Source organism: Gracilinanus agilis, chromosome 2 (genome assembly GCF_016433145.1).
Source record: "Gracilinanus agilis isolate LMUSP501 chromosome 2, AgileGrace, whole genome shotgun sequence".
Classification (NCBI taxonomy): domain Eukaryota; kingdom Metazoa; phylum Chordata; class Mammalia; order Didelphimorphia; family Didelphidae; genus Gracilinanus; species Gracilinanus agilis.
In genome coordinates, this window is record NC_058131.1 from 650,279,284 (window position 1) to 650,293,830 (window position 14,547).

The window sequence follows — 14,547 nt, forward strand, 5'->3', positions numbered from 1 at the left end:
AGTTAGTGTCTTAAGAGAATTTTTCTGGTTTGGCTTTATTACTGCCATTTGTCTAAAACAGTAGATTCACATTACCAGCTAGAGCCTGCAGCATTTAGATAAGACCTCAACCTTTAGCTCATATAATTAAATGGTTAGAACACAAATTCCAGTTTTATCCCAAATATTTTTTAAGTTTTATAATTTTACCTGATACAGATCTTCCCTCCTTCCAGCTATCTGTTCTTTTGCCTTCTCTTTCTGTCTTCTGTAAAATTCCATTGTATCCATTCTGCTGATGTAACTAAGACCTATATAAATATACTGCAAACTGTTGTTCCTGGTCCATTGGACCTTCTACACCACAGGCCTATGCTCTGAGCACAACAATAAATCAGTTTTTGCAATGTTTCTTTGCATTGATAAGCATAACTGTAAGGAATGCTATCAACAAATCCTTGGACAATTTTTATGTCCTCGGGTAGCAAGCATGTCTACCTGATGGCAAACCTTTTAGAGACCGAGTGCCCAACCTACAAACTGGGTGGAGAAGGGGAAGGGAGCGACTCTGCCCCATGTCCCTCTGGCTTTCTAGTAACACATTCTGGTGAGCTCTGTGCTGGGGTGATGGTGCATGTGCCCACAATGAGGGCTCTGAATACCCCCTCTGGAATGCATGCCATAGTTTCACTAACACTGCCTTAGAATATCCATGACCAAAGAAAATGGGAGGAAAGAAGGCATGAATCACTAACCACGTAACTCCCATTTTTTATCCAAGCTGCCTTTGGACCCTGGACTAACCAATGGTATACCAACCCCTCTAATTCTCAAAAACCACACATAACTGATGTTTATCAAACACCTACAAAATTAAGCAAATACAAATAAGCAAAAAGAGGAAGAATGATTTTATGGAAAATGTCCATTTCACCTGATAGAACCAAGGCCCAATGGCCTAACAGGGACTAATATGAGGCAAAGTCAGGCAAAGGAATAAGCAGAGTCATTTAATTCAATCCTCTATCACCTACTGTATATAAGATGGAGAGAAAAATGGAACTCTTTTCTGCACTCAAGGGCTTACATTCTACTGAAGGAATATGACAGCTACACATATAAGTATCTAAGTACCCTAAGGAATATTTGAAAGAGAGAAAGCGTTACCTGCTGTCTGGGTAGAAGATGTTTCTGAGGTGGGCACAGAAGGTAGTTTTAGGGGGAAATGGCTCCTGTCAAGTGGTGGGCTTGCAAGGGGCATCACAGATTTGAGAGGTAGTCAAATTGTGAGTTGCCTACAACGACATTCCAAATTTTATCCCAGAGATATAGGTCAACAGTTGGCCAATAGTTAGCACCTGCTAGAGTCAATAAAAAGCAAAGCCCTTTGGCAAAAACCCTCCAGTAAAGCATTATTCAATTATCCAAGACTTCATGGCCACAAACACTTATGGTCCCTTTGCATTTCCTGCTATTCCAGTGTCTAGGGGTCTTTGGCTGTTTATTTGCTAATTTAAATTACAACATTTATTTCATCATCTTTCTGTAGGGCAAATTTCTATTCATTACTTTACTTTCCAGGTTAGTTACAACATTTGTGATTACAGAATCGATGAAAGTATCTTAAGAGATGGACTAGAGCCAGGATCTCCTCTGGACTGTCCCTAACAAATAGGCCATGGATGATGCTTATGTGCCTTTGTGACAATAGTTCAGTACCTAAAAAGAATTATGCAATGTGATGGAAAGATCAGAGATCTAGGGCTAGGAGAGATCTCAGAGGTTATCTAATCTCTAAACCTTCATTTTCCAGATGAGATTAAGTGACTTTTCCCAAGACCACAAAGGTGTTCCTGCTCTGTAGAGGCAGGATTACCAATCCAGGTCCTTTTGACTACAAATCCAGCACACTTTCCAGTGAGCCAAACTACCTCTAAGTTTTAGAAGATCTGAATTCTAGTCTGAGCCATGCTACCTATTTATTATCTATGTGACTTTGGATAGGCCATCTAAATTCTCTGAGGCTATTTCCTCACTTGTAAAATGAAGGGATTGCATGAGACAACCTTTAAGGTTCTATGATATCGCTTATTGTACTATTAAGACTACTGTAATAATTCTAAGAAAAAGGTTTTTCTTATATAATTTGAAAATGTTTCCCCATAACTTCTGTTCTTAATTCTGACTTCCACAGTAGCACAGACCCAAGCACACACCATCTTCCTCTGCATGACAACCTTTCTATTATCTAAAAACCAGTTATTCTGCTGTCCCCTTTGCTCTTCCTCTTCTTCCAGACCTCTTATCATTCCAATCGTTCACCTTTGGTTTAGCAATGTCACTCCTGAGTCGTGGCACCCAGAACTGAGCACAATATTCCAGATATTCCCTAAGCAACGTGGAAGACAATGGGACTAGTGTTTCCCATGATCTAGAGACAATTTTTTTTTCATTAATGGAGCCCAAGATTGTGTCAATTTTTCTAGTAGCTGTATTAGTTTGTTTCACATTAAGTTGGTAATCAAATAAACCTCAAATCTTTTTCAAATGAAGAGCTGGGTAGTCATGCATGTCCCGCTCTATGCCTAAACAACTCGCTAAAAAAACTAAATCAAGTTTTTTATACGTATCTCTAATCAATTTCAATGCACTCGACTCAAGGCAGGTTTTTGGTCTGTTGGACTTGCTCTGAATCATTATGCTATCACCTATCCGATTAGTTCTCCTCAGTAAATTACCCACACACTTATAAGCATGCATTAATCCAAATTATTGATTAATACGTTGAAAAGAATAGGGCCTAGGGGCAGCAAGGTGGCTCAGCAGATAGGTAGTCAGGCCTGGAGTTAGGAGAACCTGAGTTCCTATCTGGCTTGACATTTTCTTGCTGTGTGACCTCAGGCAAGTCACTTAACCCTAAGGGCCCAGCCTTCATGCTTAACACTGATTCTAAGACAGAAGGTAAAGATTTAGAAAAAGAAAAAATAAGGCCTGTAACATGGGAGGCACATTTTTCTCCTTGTATATGACCCCTTCCATTAGTACCCATAGACATGTATGTTCCTTAAGTGCATACACTATTCCCAGCAACAGTCTCTGTGCTATGAGAGAGCATGGCCCAGGACCGAGTGGGGAAACGGTTCTGTTTGGTCTTTTCTTTCCACATTATTCCATTAAGAGCCCTTGCTTTGGAATGTTTTCTCCAGCTAACAAAAGTAAACACACTGATAAGGGGGGGCAAAAGGAACAGGACCAAAAAGCACAGTCATAAAGCTGCTTTTAAGTTGACAGAAAGGCACTAATCAACACTCAGGGAAGATAAGTAGTAGCAGTAATTCACATTTTTATGGTTTATGGTTATGGTTTTTAAAACCATTATGATTTATAAAGTACTTTATTTACAACAACACAAGTCCAATGTTCTTTTCATTACACCAAACCAGATCCTATGAAACCACCCAAAGGCATGTCCACTCAGGTCATGCTTCATCATCTTATCTAAAAGGTTACCAGGGGAAATTTAATTGATTGAAATCAAAACATACACACTCAGCCTAACAATCAACTGTCATATGACTCCACTTACCATGTCTGTGCCTTCCTAAACCAAAATTCCCTTTCTTGGTGGCCCTGGCCCAGTATCTGTTATCTCCTCCAATCAGAATATAAACTCTTTGAGGACTGACCCCTCTTTGGTATGCTTAGTTTTTGCACATCTAAAGACACACTTTTTTATTCATCATAGTCCTATTATAAAAAGGGTTTGGGGGTGGGGAAGGGGACTGTTAGGTAGCTGAATGGATAGAGAACCAACCCTGGAGATGCGAGGTCTTGGGTTCATATCTGGCCTCGGGCATTTCCTGGCTGTGACACCCTGGGCAAATCAATTGACCCCCATTGCCTACCCTTACCACTCTTCTGCCTAGGAACCAATACACAGTATCAATTCTCAGATGGAAGATAAGAGTTTTGTTTGTTTGTTTGTTTAAGGAAAGGTTAATTTATGAAATATTACTTAAAATAGCATTTTTGGTTTTTTTTTTTTAAATGCCAAAACTTATAAATCTAACAGTGTGGTTCCCTTTAGAGTATTCACATTAGGAAGCTAGATAGCACAGTGGATAAAGAACCAGGTCTGGAATTAGGAGGACTTAGGTTCAAATGTGGTCTTAGATATTTCTTAGCTGTGTGACCCCAATTGCCCAGCTCCTGTTGCTCTTCTGTCTTAGAACTGATACTAATACAGAAGGTAAAGGTTTACAAATTAAATAAATGGAAGCTACATATTCATTGCAAGGAAGCTACCACTCATTCTATTTTTATAGTAGCTCTCCTTAAGGGCTTAGAGGACATTCTTGTGTGGTGATAACAGGTCTTCAATCTTTGTGGGGTGGATTTCATCATTTCTGGTAGCAAGTCAAAGTCATTCAGAGCCAAGAATGGTGAATAAGGTGGATGATTAAGTTAAATAATATAATTGACTCTAAAAAAGGAGTAAAATCAAAAAGTCAGGAGACCAATTTTCTTTATGTCCTTTATATAAAGAAATCTAGAAATATCTATGGTTATATAACTTCCTTCTAGTATGCTCAGAGAATCCTTGAAAAAATCTTTTGCATTTTTTGAGAGTAAATACAAATTTACACATGGAAGCCTAATTAATACTAATACTTGTTCTCTACCTTTTCCTATTTCCTCTTCTTCCCATACAGTTCCCAGCCCACATGTATTTGGATCAGACAAGAGCTAAAGGGTTTCAATATGAAGAAGTTATCTATGATCAGTTTTTACAGCCCTGTGGAAGATTTGCCTCCAGGATCTTTGCCTTTTTAGAAGTAAGCAAGACTTCAATAAACTAAGATACCCTTTTAACAGGAACCCAGGGGCAGAGCTTGGGTAGCTCAGTGAATTGAAAGCTAGGCCTAGAGACCTGCAAATCTGACCTCAGACTCCTCCTATCTGTGTGACCCTGGGCAAGTCACTTAACTCCCATTGCCTAGCCCTTATTACTCTTCTGCCTTGGAACCAATACACAGTGTATTGATTCTAAGGTGGAAGGTTGGGGTTTCAAAAACAAACAAACAAACAAACAACCACAACAAAAACAGGAGAATCCAAAGGAGGCAATAAATAAGGTCCAGGGAATCATTCATGGACATCCTCCAAGGACATGCACACCAGCCACACCCTATTCCTTTCCTGGCTATATCCACTTCCCTTTGGAAATGAGAACTAAGAACTACACTGTATTAGAAAATAAGGACAAGCACAGAAAATTATATGATTCTCGAGAGTCTTATATATAGTGACTTGCCTACATTAGGGTTTTAGGAATACTATACAACAGAAAGAAATAGTAATTTAAGGAATTAAGATACTATGAGACACAAGAAAAAAATCTAGCTCCCCTCAACTGTCCAAAAGATCAAAGGAGATTATGTCTACAAAGCTCCTTTTATCCATGAAGAATTAACATCACAAAGTATTACATTGTGACATTTTGTTTTGTTTAAATTATAACAAAAGGTAGCCTGGGTCAGGAAGAACTCTTCCAACCTTACACCCCAATTCTTAGATTCCACCAATATTGACTTTCTTGCTCTTCTTCCAATGAGATATTTTATCTCCCCAGTTCAGGCATTTCCTATGTCAATCCAATTCCTGGAATGCTCTCCCTCCTCATCTCTGCCTCCTGGCTTCCTGGCATCCTTCTAATTCCAGTTGAAATTCCACTTTCTGCAAGAAGTCTTTCCTGATCCCCTTAATTGCTACTGCCTTCCTTCTGTGATTATCTTCATTTTACCCTGTAGATAGCTTATTTGTATGTAGTTGTTTAAATGTTGTCTTCTCATCAGTGAGCTCTTTGAGAGCAGGGACTGGTCTCCTTTGTGTCCCCAGTGCTTAAAGGCACAGTGCCTGCACATAGTCGGCCCTTAGAAAATGTTTATTAATGGAATGTTGTAGTTGTTCAGGCATTCCAACCTTCTTGTCTTACTCTTCATGACCCCATTTTAGATTTCCTTGGCAAAAACACTTGGAGTGGTTTGCCATTTCCTTCTCCAGCTCATTTTACAGATGAGGAAACTGAGGCCAACAGGGTCAAGTGATCTGCCTAGTGTTACACAGCTAGTAAGTATCTGAGGGTGGATTTAAGCTCAAGAAGTTGAATCCTGATTCCAGGTCAAATGCTCTATCCACTGTGCCATTTAGCTGTCAATCCATTAAGATTTACATTGCATTTTTTTTCTACAACCCAAAGAGTATTATTATTATTCCCATTCTCTAGATAAGAAGAACCAGGCATAGAGAGTCATAGCTACATGCTCAGGCAGTAGTTAAGTGTAACTAGAATTCAAATGCTGGCCTTCTGATTAAAGGCTAGTGTCCACTATATTGCTGTAATCATATCGACATATTAGCAGTAAAATGTAACCATCACAAGTAGAGCAGGCTGGACATCTCCCCTATTTTCTTCCACAGTCCTAAAAATTACACCCTGGGGACACAGTAGCAACATACAAATTAAAAACACAATAATCCACAGCTACAATGTATAATTGGTTAGATCACCACGACAGCAGTGCTGCCCTAAGTGAAGACTTGGTAGTAAATAGAGAGACAGATTTTTAATACCCAGAGTCCAGATGTCTCTGAGAGACTTCACATGACATGCTAAAAATACTATCATAATGCTGCTGAATGTGAATTTGGGGACACTTCATTTTATATCTCTGTGCTCAGTTTCCTCATCTCTTAAATGAGAAACTAGACTGTCTTCTAAACCTTTGGAAATGTATGATTCTTTGATTCTGAATCTTAAGGATGAAGTGTCTGGAGGGTTATTCTTGCAGTCAGTAAAGATCTGGTTTCAAGTTCTTCTGATGTGGTTGTGTGGCCATAGGTAAACTGATAGTAAGAGTTTACATAATAGGAATCCCCACCTCACCCCTAATAAAATAGGTTTTGGAAAATTGGAAAGAGAGCTACAAAGACATCAGTCCCAATAACCTTTTTTTTTTTTTAATCACAAAAACAGGGGCAGCCAAAGAAGACAGTAAAGAGAGTATTAGGCCTGGAGTTGGGAGGACCTGGGTTCAAATATGATCTCAGATACTTCTGAGCAAGTCACTTAATCTAGATTGCCTAGCTCTTGCCACTCTTCTCTCTTAAAATTGATACTAAGGGGGGCAGCTGGGTAGCGCAGTGGATTGAGAGCCAGACCTAGAGACTGGAGGTCCTAGGTTCAAATCTGGCCTCAGACACTTCCCAGCTGTGTGACCCTGGGCAAGTCATTTGACCCCCATTGCCTACCCTTACCACTCCTCTGCCTTGAAGCCAATACACAGTATTGACTCCAAGATGGAAGGTAAGGGTTTAAAAAAAAATTGATACTAAGAAGGCAAGGGTTAAAAAAACACACACACTGTTTCCACAATTATTTTCTAGCCCTAAGTCAAGGGCTTCAGACTAGAAAAGGCAGACTATATCTATTCTATATCAAGAAATGCTGAAATAACTCATTTGGACTTGTGTCTTTAGAACCAAAGAAATGAATATATTACAATATAAGGAAAAACAAATAATTTCCCATTAAGGTTTTTTGTTTTGTGTAGAATTCTCCTTAGATTAACACCATTTCTCCAGAATAGAAAAAGACCACAGCAGAATTTATTTATTACAGGATTGAGCAAAGAACTGTCTGCAGGTGACCATCCCACTACTACTTGGGATAATTCAAATGAACACTTCCTTCAGTCTATTGTCTGATAACACATTTTGTCTCTAGCCTTCTCTTATCCCTAAAATGGGTTCTTATGTACAGGTGGCAGTGTTTCTGAATCATACACAGAAAAGAACACCAACAGTCATGAAAAACCCGGTTCCAAACCCACTCTGGACTCACCCTTTGCTTAATAACAAAAAGAAAATATGTGCATTTTCCATATATTTTTCAATAGAAAAAATAATGCATTTTTCTTTCCTCACATCTTTAACCCTCTTAACCTATTCGTCTTCTCACAAGCTATTTCTCCTTCTATTTGTCAACCTGTTGGACAGACAAGGCAAGAGATAACGTATGAAAGAAGAAACATCCATAAGGGGGTGCTGAATGAAGTAGCACATAAGACCCGGCCTCCGAGGCCATCTCGACCAACCCTTTCAATCTAGCACACGAGGACGCAGAGTCCCACGGTCACGAAGCTCACAGTGATTCTCAGACCTCAGCAGGATGTCTTTGGCCTGTATCTCTGCTAGCGAATTTGCTCAAGGTCACAAGAATACAAGAGAGGCGTGTCTTGGCGGAAGGGGCTGTCACCGTTCTCACCAAACCCTCCCTAAGCCTCACAGCCCCAACCCTTCCAAAACACTTTTTTCTTTCAGGCTGGAGGAGAAAGTGAGGGTATTATTATGCTAATGAACGAGGAGGAATCCCTGAGTCTGCCAGCAGAGGATTTGGCCCAAGGTCACACAACCAGTACTGCTGGATCTAAGGACTAAATTTACTGCTATCTCTTCAGTCCAAACGCCTTTCTCGTGGGGCCCCGGAAATAGACTCGGGGTACCTGACCATGCAGCCAAGACGACAGCCAGCAGGCCCTGAAACTGATCCCTGCAGTCAAAGCTGAACCTTGACCCTCGCCAAGATCAAGGTCTCTTCAAGATCGGTCCAGTGTCAACGCTATTCTGCATCTCGGCTGCAATCCCACAATAACGTGGTCTCCTAGGCCCCCGCATCCGGAGAGACCCGCCCGTTGCAGGGTTGGTCCCAACTTGGAGCCCGCTACTGCCTACCTCAGTTTCCCCACATGTTGTAGTCCCAGAAGTCCGAGGCTGCTGACAGCTGCAGGGCAGTCCGGGTGCAAGGGCGCTGCTGCTGCCTCCCCACCCCCACCCCGCAGCATCCTCACCTCCCACTCCTAGGTTGACCTTGCGGGGGTCCGGGTCCTTGCGGAAGTCTGCGGTGAGCTTGAAGACAAGAACAGGCTGGGCCTGGGGCACATCGGCGAAGATGGACACAGGCATGGTGAGGCCGAGGGCAGCGGCGAGAGCGCGGACTCCTCCCGGTCCAGTACCAGCTCCGGCTCCTAAGGCGTCGATCCTGAAGTCCCTGACAGGAGACACAAGCCTCTCGCGCATGGTACGCATAGACGGGCGCTGGGGGAGGAGACAATCGCGATCAGCCATCCCGCCGGGGCAGGGCCAAGCGAAATCCAATCGCAGAGGAGAAGGCGGGAACTCGCCGCTTCACTCAGCCTGCCGCGGGCGTCTCGTTGGGCAGAGCCAATCTTCGGGGCCGGTCTGATAGTGGGGAAGCCAGGAAGGGAGGGGGGAAGCCCGAGCCGGCTAAGGTGTGGGCGGGAGCTAGAGTTCAAGTGACAGGAAGATTCTCCTATGGCTAGAGACGTCATTCCGGGCGGCTGGGACGCCATAATAGGGGGAGGCGGGAGTAGAGTGAACGTAAGAGAACCGAGCTTCTGTTATGCGCGGGTTGTAGCCAGAACTCCCAGAGCGCGCGAAGGGGGCACCTTAATGCGTCCATAGTTCTGCCCTCTTACTTAACCTTAGAGAGGAGACCCTGGGGGCGTCTGGCACTCCCACCCCCAGCTGGGGATCCGCTGTTTCCAGCTATCTTCTGGAACCTACCATAAACTAACCCGCCACATAAAAAGGGTCAAGGGCATCGGAGCTCAGCCTGGCGAGCTCAGCGACCTTGGGCACGTCCCCCGACTGGGCACTCCTTTTGATAATCGCGGGCTATGTGTGTCTAGCTCCTGATGCCAGAGGGACTGGAGGTTTCTGCGCCTGGGAATGAGAAGTCAAAGGGGTTGTTTAGACCTGTGAGAAATCCAAAACCTTAATTTTTCTAGCTGAGGAGTCGTACAGTTCATGTCTTGCTCTACACGAGTTGTAGTGACTGCCAGAGCCTAGATTTTTAAAAAAATAATAATATTCCCCCATTACACGTAAAAACACATTTTAAATATATATTTTAAATATTTTATGATCATATTCTCTCCCTCCCTGAGAGGCAAGCAGTTTGATATACATGTGCAGTCATGTAAAACATTTCCATATTAGTCATGTTGTGAAAGAAAACACAAACCACAACAACAAAAACACGAAATAAAAAAAGTACAAAATAGTGTTAAATGCAGTTAACCTAAGGGACTATTTGCACCCCATAGTGCAACCAAATTATGGTTGGTGCAAATCTTGTGATAGCTGAAAATTTACCACTCCTAGAGACTTTGATTTGATAGGAGTTTAATCAGGATGGCTCCTCCCAGTCACTCCTCTTAATCCACTTTAATCGCATCCAGAGCTTTTGATCTCATCAAATATTAGTTACTCCTCCCAGTTTCTGGCCCCCTCAGATTACTCTTGAATTAGTTAAACTTGCTCCTTCTGCCTTAAAGAAGGAAGACTAGACAGCTGGAAGGGAGCAGCAGTTCCTCAACCCTGATTAAAGACTCCTGTGGCTAATTTGGTAATCCTTTTTATTTTCAGGTTGACAATAGTATGTTTGGATCAGCATTCAGACTCCATTATTTCTATAGATGGATAACATTTTTTATCATGAGCCCTTTTAAATTGTCTATGTTCATTGCATTGCTGATAATAATAGCTATCATTCACAATTGATCACTGTAAAATATTGCTGTTACTGTGTACATGTTTTTGTTCAGTTCACTTCATTTTGAATCAGTTCATATAAATCTTTTCAAGTTTTTCTGAAATCATCCTGTTCATCATTTCTTATAGCACAAGAGTATTCCATCATCATCACATACCACAGTTTATTCAGCCAATCCCTAATGGATAGATATCCCCTCATTCCAATTCTTTGCCACCACAAAATGAGCTGCTATGAATATTTTTAGAGGTGAGAAGTCAATCCCACAGACACTGCCCCTGGGCAAGGCTAGACAATTTGGAAACTGTGATTGGTCCCTTTGAAAAGGGGCAAGAACAGGAAACCACCATAAAAGCCACAAAATCCTGGGGCTGAGGCAGTCTCATGAAGTTGAGTCTGATGGAGAGTGTCTCCTGAAGATAGTCTTCAAGGGAACTTCACTGGAGATTAAGGCTTGGATCGTGGCATCAACTTAGATTCTGACTCATGGACTGCTTTGTTGGGTGAGTGAAAAGGGCTGACTACTTTCCTAGTTTCCTAAGAGACTAGCTTCCATCTTGGAGAAGGCCTCATAGTTGCTCACTACCTTCCCTCCTGGATAAGGACTAGTATAGATATTTTCTCCTAGTATTCACACGTTTCTGAGTTGTCATTCAGTTTGGATTTGCATGTTACTGAGTTATTGCCCAGTTAGCATGTGGGTTGCAGACTTCCTTTTGGAGGTGCAAACTCCTGTAGTAAGAGTTTCCCATACTTTAGGGTCAGTTATGGATGTATTCACTTTTTGTTGATTAATTCAAAAGTAGACAAAGGAGAGTTAATCCTGTCCTCACAATCCAGTGAGGTACTAAGTAGGGGCACTTAAGTTATTGTTAACCAAAGCTTTAACTCCAACTAGGCAAAGAGAACAAAGAATTCCCTTTTCACAAGTGTAAATGCAGAATAGACAAAGAGAACCAAGAATTTCCTTTCACAATCCCCCCTGTGATTCTTTGGGAGACTAGTCTCCCCAATGAATCATTTTACATAACTATCTTGTATCTCTAAAGATTTTCTAGCTAAAGGTGCATACAATATTCAATAGTTAGAGATAAGAGGGAAATAAAAGAGATAGAAAGAGAGAGAGAGCAAACCAATGTTTGCTAGGTGCATTGACAATACGCCAATTAGGGGGGCAATCCCCTATGACATACATTCAAAATACTTGTGTTCAATCCCCCAAAGTTCAATCAGTTATACTCCAAAGTTTGTTCTAGATCTTCTGATGCTGTGGAGGTTTTCTTCAGCCATCTTCATTATGCCTTCTTCAAACAATTTGTCTTCTAGATTCAAAGAGTTATTGAGCTCCTTTTCCTGAAATGTTTTTTTCTTAAAAGATTTTTTAGTTTTATGACAATTATACAATCCCTGTGGTAATTATACAAAACCAAAAGAGAGATTAATAAAATGGAAAGTAAGAAAACCATTGAACTAATAAATAAAGTTGGAGCTGGTTTTATTTTTTTAAAAAACACAATAAAATTGATAGACCATTAGTTAATTTTATTTTTAAAAAGAAAGAAGAAAACCAAATTATCATAAAAGAAAAGGGCAATTAAAGGGGAAAAAGGAAAAGAGGAAATCAAAGTAATTATTGGAAGCTATTTTGCCCAATTATATGTCAATGAATCTGACAATCTAAGCCAAATGGATAAATATTTACAAAAATATAATTTGCACAGATTAACAGAAGACGTAATGGAATGCTTAAATAATCTAATCTTAGAAAAAGTAATTGAATGAGCCCTCAATTAATTAATTCCCTAAGAAAAAATCCCCAGAGCCAGATGGTTTCATGGTGAATTCTATCAAATATTTAAAGAACTAATTACACTACTAAATAAACTCTTTGGAAAAATAGGCAAAGAAGTCACACCAAAAGCCTTTGATGACACAAATATGGTGCTAATACCTGATCAAAAAGAGCAAAAACAGAGAAAGGAAACTATGGGCTAAGTTTCCTAATAAACAATGATAAAAAAAATTTTAAATAATACACGAGGAAGAAAATTACTGTAATATATCACAAGGATCATTCACTATGACTAGGTGGGATTTACATAAGGAATTCAGGACTGGTTCAATATTGGGAAAAATATTAGTATAATTAACCATATCAATAATAAGACCAACAGAAATCATATTATCTCAATAGATGCAAAAAACTTTTGGTAAAACACAACTCCTATTCCTATTAAAAACTCTAGAGAACATAGAAATAAATGGAGCTTCCCCCAAAATGATAAGTAGTATCTATCAAAAACTATCAGCAAACATTATGCATAAGGGGGATAAGCTAGAAGCCTTCCTTGATAAGAGGAGTAAAACAAGGATGCTTATCATTATCACCATTATATTCAATATTGTACTAGAAATGCTAGATACAGCAATAAGAGAAGAAAAATTAAAAGAATTAGAATAGGTAATGAGGAAACAAAATTATCATCCTTTGCAAATAATATGATGGTATACTTAGAGAATCCTAGAAAATCATCTTAAAAAAAACTGGTTGAAAAAATGAACAATATAACAAGTTGTAGGACATAAAATAAACCTATACAAATCATCAGCATTTCTATACATTACTAACAAAGTCCAGCAGCAAGAGATAAAAAGAGAAATTCCATTTAAAGTAGCCATGGACAATATAAAATACTTGGAGTCAACCTGTCGAGAGAAACCCAGGAACTATATGAACACAATCACAAAACGTTTTACACAAAGTCAGATCTAAACAATTGGAAAAATATTAATTGCTCATGAATAGGCTGAGCCAAAATAATAAAAATTATAATTATACCTAAATTAATTTACTTATTCAATGCCATACCAACAAAGTGACCAAAAAATTATTTTGTAGAGCTAGAAAAATGAGTTACAAATTTCATCTGGAAGAACAAAAGGTCAAGAATATCAAGTAAAACAAAAAAATTAAAAATTAAAAAATTAAAATCAAATCAAAAAGGCTCTGATTTTCCCCAGATTGTTTTATGTTGGTACACTCCTTTTGGAGATTATTTGGAATATGTAAAATGTAAATAGGCCTGGAGATTTGTTGTCTAGAGTCTAGGTTGAGAGCATAATCCTAAAGGAGCCTTTTTATCATAGGCCTGTGCTGTCTTGGGGTTGAATGGCTTTCAAACAAGCTCCAATCCCATGGTTTTTCAAAGGAGAAATATATTGGAAATTAGCCTCCTCAGAACTTTTCCGGGCCTGATAGTGCACTTTCCCCAACCTTTACTCATAGGAGTTACATTCCAGACCCACAATTGGTAAAAATCCGAAAAATAGCAGTGTTATATTTATTTTATTATTTATTTATATTTCAAGGCTTTATAAACCCTTCTCAGTCTCCTATAAACCTTTTCAACACTCTTATTACCTACAGTCACTGAGTCAATCAGTGCCCAGAATACAGAACACAGTGCTGTGGTTGGTCTCCTTTCATTCCATCAGCCACTAAGTGTAACTCTGTGATACAGAATTAGATATATGTTTTTTAAAAAAAACTATGATACAGTGAAGCCAAGATAAACGAACAGTGGGATAACTGTACTCCTCTTCTCGGGAAGAATTCCAAGAAACTTCTAATGAAATGTAACTAGAAGAAACCTTTGAGTCCAGTTTGTCCAACCCTTTCATTTTATAAATGGGGAAACTGAGGCCCAGAGAGATTCAAACCCAGATCCTTGTACTCCAAATCCAACACTTTTTCTATATCTCCTCCCAACACAAAAGATTTTAAATTCTGAGGAAATTCTTGGCTTTGACCACTCTCTGACCTCTCTTAATAACTACTACATAAATGCACTTTGGGTGCTTTAATTTACACAGCATTTTACATATATTAGTTCATCTGATTTTCACAACAACCCTGGGAAGTTGGTGCTATT

The 14,547-nt window shown here is 39.8% G+C and overlaps 1 protein-coding gene across 1 annotated transcript in view; it reads right to left on the reverse strand.

The window, feature by feature from the left end:
- Positions 1-9,165, reverse strand: part of GOT1 (glutamic-oxaloacetic transaminase 1) — a 28,405-nt gene extending 19,240 nt beyond the window's left edge. Inside the window, exon 1 of the mRNA XM_044665758.1 lies at positions 8,889-9,165. Within this exon, the coding sequence (XP_044521693.1) occupies positions 8,889-9,165 (277 nt within the window). The remainder of the gene's footprint in view (positions 1-8,888) is intronic.
- Between the last annotated feature and the right edge of the window lie 5,382 nt (positions 9,166-14,547).